Genomic DNA, 9,278 nt, shown 5'->3' on the forward strand with positions numbered 1-9,278 from the left:
ATTCTCTTATTCACATCTATTTTTACAAGTTTTCATATCACAAGCCACTATTTTGCCGTGTTATTTCATAAAATGCCTCGACCATAGCTCGACGCTAGTCCGCACAAGAATGATGACGTCACATTCTCAAGATTCACGGGAAGCCATACGCGAGCCCAGCCGGCTCCAATGGAACCGGTATGGGGAGTGGGGAATAATACGCTTTTAATCACTTAGGGCAGGTCTACTAATATTCATATGTCTATGGTTGGTACTCTTTTTGATTAATAAATGATTTTCAACATGGTTTTCTTTTCAGGGTTGCGCCGACAAGGTTGTGGAGTACCTGACCAGCCACATGGACCTCGTCATTGGAGTGGGGGCCTTCCTCCTGGCGCTGGAGATCCTGGGACTGTCCTTCGCGCTCATCCTCTGCTGCGCCATCAACAGCTCCGACCGCTACAAGGCCTAAGCAGCTCCCCGCCACGGACACGGCTTACCTAACCTAACCATCCACCATCCTAACCTAACCTAATATTTATCTGTTGAATTTTCTACATATTTCAATATGAATCCATGCTTCAGAGTCTCAGCGGTTATTGTATGTATCGCTCCTTTGCGATTTGACATTTTTTTCGTAAAAGAACTTTAACCTCACGATATCTTACGTCGCATACGTGATCCATTGGCAGCTATCCCCGTCCGTGGATGTCGCATTTGTGATCCGTAAAGTTTTACTAAAACGTGTGTCAAAATGTGCCACGTGATGGGAAAGATTTCATTGAAAAGGCCAGCATTGCAAAGGTTAAAAACCATGGAGTTTTATTGCTTCATATTTTCCACTCTATGACTGGATAACATACAAGAACTATCGCAACATATTATTTCTCAATCAACACATTGCAGGATAAAATGAATTGGATTTTTTGCACAAATTTACACATTTTCGGAAAATAATATAATTATTTTGGAAAAAATGTTTTTCAAAGTAAACAATTTCAATATTTTAATCATTTCTCAATCTGGAGGATAAAATGAATCTGATTTTTTGCACAAATTTATACATTTTCCAGAAAATAATTTTTGAAGATTTTTTTTTAAAGAAAATACAAACAAAAACCAATTCCATAAAATAAAAGGCTTTTCTATAAAAACATTCATATTTTCAAAAAATGCGAAAATTCTGATTGCGTCGATGAATCTCATTTTAAATTTGTTGGTCTGTAAAATATATCGACAATATTTATTGATCGAAGTTTCACTAAAACTCGTGTACATTGCGTCACATGACGTGATACATTGCGATGTAAAGGTTAATATGAACTACTTTCGAGGAATTTTGTGTTCAATGAATGTGAAGATATAGACATTAAGACATAAATGTTTTCAAAATCTAATTTAAGATTTTCGTTGTAATAATTGTGTGCCATGCAACTTTACACCAGACATATTTTATTTATTATTTTTTAAAGCAGCCCCCACATCAAATTATCATTTCTGTTTTGACAGAACATGTTAAATTTGTTAGAATTTACATTTTCTGCCAGAACACAAAAAGATAATCTAATCTAAAGTGTACTTTTAAGATTTATTTTTGATTTGTTATTTACGAGAAAATATTTATTTTATTATCAAAATAATTTATTATTTTTATCTTCTGCTATTCTACAATATAATACATTTAATTATGTTAAAAGATAACCATTAATTTCTGTGATTCATATTCATAGTGACCTATTTATTTTTAATGACAAATAATGTTGCAGCACAAATTATTTTTTCTTCATTTTATCGCTTTATTTTTATGATATTTTTTTACTGGATTTTTTTTTTAGTAAAATATAATATACCTAATAACTAATTTAATATTCTGTGTTTGCATTTACCGTTAAATTATATTAAAAGACCTTTATAAAGTAAGTTTATTTTAGTTTTTCTCATTAATGTTGTGTATGTATGTGTAATTTTAACTTTTTCTATGGTAAGAAAATTATTTGTGTAACCGGTTGTTATTTGGTTATTATTCTGTAACCAAAATCAATCTACCAGTTCTGGAAGGAGATTTTCTTGTACAGTGGAGCCTCATTCACAAAAGTAGTTTTTTATCATCCCAATTTTATTTGTAATTCATGAAATACATATGCAAATTAGACTAATATGCAGGTAACATATACGAGGAAAGGAAACATGAAATCTGAACTCTTCGTCTACTTGATAATTCAAGTGATAGTGTCAGTGTCAAACTTATAGTTGTTTGCAACAGAAAGCGCCTTGTGCTCGCTGTGAGTGGTTAAGTGCCAACTTTGTCCCGGTGCCGTACATTTGACTCCCTTGTGAATGAGGCTTTAATGGTCCGGAAAATATAATTTATAATTTTTTGTTACCCTGTATTAATTAGTCTTTTTGCCATTTAAAATACAAAATATGTAACAATATACATATTGGCCCAAATATAAGCCGCAAACGCTATGTTTCGTTAGGTTGAATAAAGAATTAGTAGAGATAGGAGAGAGGGAATAATGCTTACTGTAGAATGAAAGTTAAAGAACTAAACAAGATGGTGAATTTGTAATTCAGTGGCTTAAACAGGCAGCCTTGTGTCTTCAATATTGTAATAAATGTGGCTTCTACTCGGTTCAATATGGTATATTTATTCTGAACATACTAGCGTAAGGATATTATAACAGGATTATTTATATGAAAATTTTAAAGGAACTATTGAAGAGGACATATTTAAATGTTAATACAGCTATTGTTGTTTACTTTGATGTAGAAAACATAACATTCGTCTGAAATTAAACCACATCTCATTCTCCACAAGACACAACATATGGTGGTGATGTCACGATGATTGCATCACGCATCAATTTAATATAATAACAAAATTAACTGCTAATTATGTTGTAACTCCGGATTATGTCACAACTCTACAAATTTATTGATGATAGATTATGATGAGGTCATATGGCTTTGTCTAAGATATCACAATTACTATGTCAAAATTATAATTTGTAAGGCTCATGTAATGTTTTCTACATCGATGGTTGTTTATATTAAAATTATATTTGATCCAAAAGTAATATAATTATTTAGATGTAACCTAGAATAGTTATATAATATACATAACATAGGTTAGGTTTCATCAATCGGTGTTTAGGTTAGTTTTTTGCGCTTGTGAAGACGTCTTCTGTCTTTAAATGTTTTAGTGATTAAATATTTGCTAAGCTATGTTTGTGTTGAAATCGTAAAGTTTCCTTCAAAGTTTGGCGGATGCATCAAACGTACTGTGAATATTTATCTTTTCTCCACACAAATGACTGACATTTCTGCATTGTTACCATTGTATCTGTTTTTTTTTTGTTTATTCCTTGCTTACAAATAATATTGTTTTATTTTTGCATTACTTTTGCAACTAGGATTCTTTTATCTCTTATTGATTGTGTTTTATTATGACAAAGAGAAATGTTTGTCTTATTATGGTAAATAGAAAATAATATATAAAATGGTAAATATCTCACCGAGTACAGTAATTCCCACAGGATTTGCTACCAATTTGTAGCCATTAGAATAAGAATGGGAACTGGTAAAAGGTCGATAAAAGACGGACTTCTCATACAAACAAACATTGCTTCTTGTTTCCCTGTTCAATATTAACGAATTTAAGTTTTCGTAAAGCATAGATCAATGTAAAATAAGGAAAAATTTGTGCATTTTGTATCCTACTATATTCATTTATAGCAGAAGTAATCTTGTTAACAAGTAAACAGAATATTATCATTGTTGCGCCAGTAATATCTGGTAAATGACGTTATTTTGAAAATATTGAAACAGCAAGATGACTGTAGATTAAGGCTGCCCGCAGAACAGATGCTTTAGATGCGGCGCGAGTTGGAAACTATTCCAAAATTTTAAAAAAATCTTCCTAATGTTGCGTCGCTCGTGTGTGCACCTCCATGAACCATTATGGATTTTTATGTCCGCAACTGTCGCCTCAACTCAATAACTCGCAAGTATCTCGCTTGCGGGCTGCCTTAGTTTTTATTACTCTACAATTTACAGTTCTTACCTGACGTATTATCGCTTAGTCTTTGTAATTCAATTTCTGTTAACCCTTAGGAGCCGTAGCCCTGCAATTGCAGCGTTGAAGAATTTGCCCATGCACGTCACGAAACACTGCAATTGCAGTGTCGACCTTATACATTGATTTTGTCTTTGGATATTGAGATAGATCATTGTAGAAATATATTATATGTATATATTTTTTTGCGCCATTGAGGTGACTTTGCACAAAAACAGCTCTATACAAATCATCCAAATATTATTATTACTTCTACTGGGTTTGTTAAACACAAAAATCAAAATGTCACTAAGTATGGTATTGTCTTCATGTTGATCTTAACAAAAATGTATTTTTATTTATTGAATATTCTTGCCGGCTCCTATGGGTTAAATGAGTTTATTCAAGTCAAATATGTTAAGTTCAATTCAATTTGTTAAGTCATATCATTATGTAATGTATTATATTATATTGCTGGTGCATCAACAGTGAACAAACTCCTATCATCAATTCTTTAATAAACAGCCCGTTATATTATTTATTTTTTATTAAATTATAATTTTTTATATAAAATGATAAATATCTATCACCAATGTGTTTTCTACGACTTGTATTTATGAAATTAATATTTTGAAATCTATTCTGGTAATATACATAAAATGCTTTATACATAATATTGCGGACTGAAAAGTTCTTCATAAAGAAATGACAGGGACTTTCAATGTTAACAAATAAGGTATTTATTCCAAAACATTTTTGTAAACCTTTTACAATGTAACTTAATGAAAACTATTTTAGTTGCTGTGAAATTCCTATGCACTAAAAGACAGGTTGACTTGGACAGGTCACTCCCACGACCTTTCTTCTAATAGTATATAATACTTAATGTCTGCATATTCCATCAATCATAGTCATTTTACGAATTTTATAATCAGTCCACAAAACTCAAAACCGACTACACAAGCTGTTTTTGGTGAAATTTGTAGAGACAGTATTAAGGTTAAACTTATAATCTTTGCGTTCATAGATGGCGCTAATCAAAATATTTTAGAAAAAAAACACTTCTTGCACATTATTCTTTATAATATTAAAATGAATTGTTTGTTGGAAGGTGTACATACGGAATATGAATATACAGTTATGGCCGTATAAAAAGTCAATACTTTCAAGAAAGGCATACAAATACAAGATTATTGGTGATTCAATCCAATATTGTATTTGAACACCTTTCTTGAAAGAATTGAGATTTTATGCAGACAAAACTATTTATTCATATAATCATATATGTACTGTATAAACGGGCGCAAACAAACAATAAATGGATAAAATAAACTAAATTTACCATATTATTATTTAGTTGATAATGTGTGTAAAAATGTGAAATTTGTTATCTAAATCTCTGGTATTAAAAATGATATGAAAATCGTGTTTGGTATAAAAGTTTGAACCTTCCATGAAGTTAGAATCAAATACAGAACTATTAGATTTCAATCGATTCTGGATAGTTCTGCCTTTGATTCTAAACGACTCAATCCATCTTAATATTTTGAAGCATAACTTGCAAAAAGTGTTTTCTCCTAAAATAATTAAATTAGCGCCATCTATGAACAAGCAGTTTATGAATAAATATTTCTACTGATGGGGGACTTATTGCGACTCTCAAATGACAATTTACAATTTAGTGCGTGAATTTTAAATCATTTTTGAATCAGTTTGAATTTATAATGTCCGGTCAACTTGTTTAATATTTCAACATGTCAAGGGGATTAACTGCATATTTCAAGTAACCAATTGTCCAAAGCTGTTCTATACGCAATCTACTGCCAAGGTAACATTTTAATAAACGTAGACTAATATTGTGTCTAGTGCCAAATATTTTTGATAAACTTTTGGGCAGACTTTTCAGGTTTTCTTGACCTAAAGTTATTCTAAGGAAACTGGCACATACTTTAATGTAAACACATTATTCAGCCACTTTGTCTTGTCAATTCCTTTAAAAAAAATCTTCATATTATTTAGTTCTCATTGCATTAATTACATTCTTTTACATATCATCGAAGTGCAATATAGATTTGATAATTTGTAATCAATTGAATACAGAATAAAATAAATTTATGCTTCCATCAATAATAATAAAACTTCAAAATGAAATAATCTTTTTGTAACAGATTTAATTTGAAACATATTCAGTATTTCCATATTCATATTTTTAGTCAAGACAGATAAAGTGTGTGCTTTACAGCCAATGAAAGCGTACGAAAATGTAATTCTTATGTTTTTTGTAAACCCTTTTTATGGGTCTGCGATTTGTTATTACAAAAAATGAAGATTACAAGATCAAAAACTATTTGCCATGAAAAATAAATTGCCTTTACAAAAAGTATTTTTGGAAATGGTATTTTTACAATTAAATTATTCGTCATCAATAAAAAAAATAAAGGTTCATTGCAAAAATTAAACAAACAAAATCTATTTCATTAATTCAATTCAGATAGAAATCAAAAGTTTTTTAAGGCAAATACATATTTTTATATATGTTATAAATTTCAAAAGTATTAAATTCTCATTGACGAGAATGATATTTTTATAAACTTGTCAAAATAGTGTACGATCTTTTCATTTCACCTTGAGTAAGTTATATTCATATTTCTGCGTGTGTGTATAAAATATAATATATATCGTCTTGTGTTTTATGTGGTATGAAAACACAATCTTTACCAGGAAATATTAAATGTATGTGAATTTTATGAATTGTAAACTCAATTTCAATAATAAATATACTAAACTTACCAGAGTTAATTTTTTTTTAAATATAGTGTCTCTTTAACCCACTCTGGAAGCAGAATTGTGTATAGCCGCCTTTACACACGTAAGTCCGTAAGTCATTTACATAAGTGACATGTAAAAAATTACCAATGTAAACGGGACACCGACTGTAAATTATTATATTACCGTAATTTATTGCAAGTTACAGAAGTGTAAGTATTTGACAGGTCTAATCGCGTCCGCGTGAACTTACAGCCAGCTTAAAGCTTATTAAATCAGTTTGATAAGTTGATACGCTTACCGTTAGAAATAGTACCTAAGAGCGCCGATGTGAGATGTCAAAAATTAAAAGACAAAAAAAATTTCCCATAAAAACCAGTATTTTTATTATTTGAACTAATATCAGCTTAGGATAAGTATGTTATTATCTCCAGAAAACAATATCACTAGATAAAAGTAAAATAAGCACTAGCTACAAAATCAAATGTAAACAGAACATAGATTCCGAAAACTCGAAGAGATATCATTTATTTTTCAGGTGGAAAAAAGCTTTCTAAAAATGAGCATCCTTGTTTTTAATTATCGGTCCAATCCTTTCTAATCTCAATGTTACTTTCTATAACTGACTTATTTGAATTCAAAGTTGGTTGCTGTTGTTCAAATAAAATTAAAGAACTTCAATTCGGCCGTTAAAGGAACAAATAGCGTGTGGAGAATTGTTTCTCTCAAGCCAACATTTATCCCCACACTTTATTTGGGCCCTTTCATCTTTATATATTGACAAAATCCCCTAAATTTGACGGCAGCAAATCCGTTGTTGACAGGAAGCCATTCTAACCCTTACCACTCCATTATTTTTTAATATTTTTTGTCAGCCAACTCTAATTTAAATAATGGCTAAATATTAATTTATTGATAGGCAGTTACAAAAAAAATCGTTAAAAATTCATTCGTTATGATTTATTCTTCAAATAAAAAACAGTTTACAGAAAAAATTATGGACTAGGTACTTATATTTTTGCATAGTATGGTAGTTTTCAAAACATTCTCCAGGACCACAAAACCACACTGTTTCACATCTTCCCCCTGGAATCTTTCTGTTACTGCACACAGTACAGTCTTTAGAACCTTTGTCCAGTTTGGCAATGTCACTTTCATAAGATTCATCTTCCGAAAACACTTGGTATTCAGATGCCATATCACGCCATTTTAGGTTATGTGAATTTGCAAAGGTATAATTATAGTAAATATATATTATAGTAAAATAAAAACGGAAAACATTCGGAATCTTATGAAAACGTGAATTTAAATGTTTTTTTATCGAATAATCACAAGAAACGTCACATGTCAAGTTTTGCGCACAAAAATACACCACGTGCGCACGTCTTATCTTGTCGGCCGCCAGCCGACAACTGAGTTGTAGCGTGCAAATAGTGATGTCGGCTGACACCCAACAAATGAGTGGTAAAGGTTAATGGTCACTATGAGAACTTGCATAAGTTGAAGTTCCGTGTGCGTTAATTACCATAAGTTGGATCCTTATGTAAACGCTCCTGTGAGTAACTTATCATAAACTTAATTCGTAAATTTTACTTATGAGTGTAAAGCTCAGCAGTCCTAGAAAGAGAAGTTGACAAATAATAAGACATCTCCAAGATTAAAATATTTTATTTAACATTATAATAATATACATCTGAATTTGAAACACAGCAATACCAAAACATGACTACAAAGCTTAATTATATCAAAAAGAAAATGCAATGTACAACAAATTTATGTTTTAAAGTGCAAGAAATTAAAAATGACAGAAAATTAAAAGTGCTTGTTGAAAACAAGAGTGGCAATAAATTGCTTGCCCTGCACTCTGTCCTTAAGAAATATTATGTATTGTTAAACTTAGAAACTTAGTAACCTAGAAAGGGCTAATGCGTGCAAGTTAAACTGTTATGCCTTTTATGCTTTTCAGGCATATTCCAAAAAAACATTCAAATATGTAATATTATCACTTACGTACAGGACAGAAAGGTTTGAAAATGAAGTTATGTTTAACTGTACAAATGCCACACATCAAACTAGGTTAGGTTAGTTAAAGTTGATAAACGTGGCAGCTGTAGAAGTAAAAATGCATCATCTTGAATCAGTTATGGTTTGTTTTGGTCGGTTCCATGATAACTCCTCAAAATGACAATTCAACACACCTGTAAAAAGTGCTATAAAGTTATGAAAAGTGATGAAACAAAAACTGGGTTAAATAGTTGCATTTGTAACCTAATTTTTGTTTCATCACTTTTTATAGGTGTGTTGAATTGTCATTTTGATGAGTTATCCGGTCACCGTTTTGGTCATATTATGAAAACTTATTTCTATTGGGGAGAAAAGATAAAGACTTGAAAATGAGAAGAAGATTAAAAATGTTAGGAAATAAAGTATTCGCTTTGCGTAAACCTCAAAATTATTTATGTATACATTTGACACT

General features: G+C 30.7%; 1 protein-coding gene across 2 annotated transcripts in view; it reads left to right on the forward strand.

Moving 5' to 3' along the window:
* The window catches only part of Tsp96F (Tetraspanin 96F), a 113,044-nt gene extending 106,242 nt beyond the window's left edge, over positions 1-6,802 (forward strand). Inside the window, exons 5-6 of one of the 2 annotated variants that reach the window (XR_016302796.1) lie at positions 299-3,684; positions 3,740-6,802. Coding sequence is in view for 1 of the 2 variants with exons in the window: in XM_089637303.1 (XP_089493429.1) it covers positions 299-451 (153 nt within the window). In the remaining variant the exon portion in view is untranslated. Of the gene's footprint in view, positions 1-298 lie in introns of both variants that reach the window. The other variant, XM_089637303.1, reaches the window with a different exon arrangement.
* Positions 6,803-9,278: the final 2,476 nt, after the last annotated feature.

Source organism: Hesperophylax consimilis, chromosome 11, assembly GCF_061612785.1.
Source record: "Hesperophylax consimilis isolate HC1 chromosome 11, BYU_Hcon_1.0, whole genome shotgun sequence".
NCBI lineage: Eukaryota > Metazoa > Arthropoda > Insecta > Trichoptera > Limnephilidae > Hesperophylax > Hesperophylax consimilis.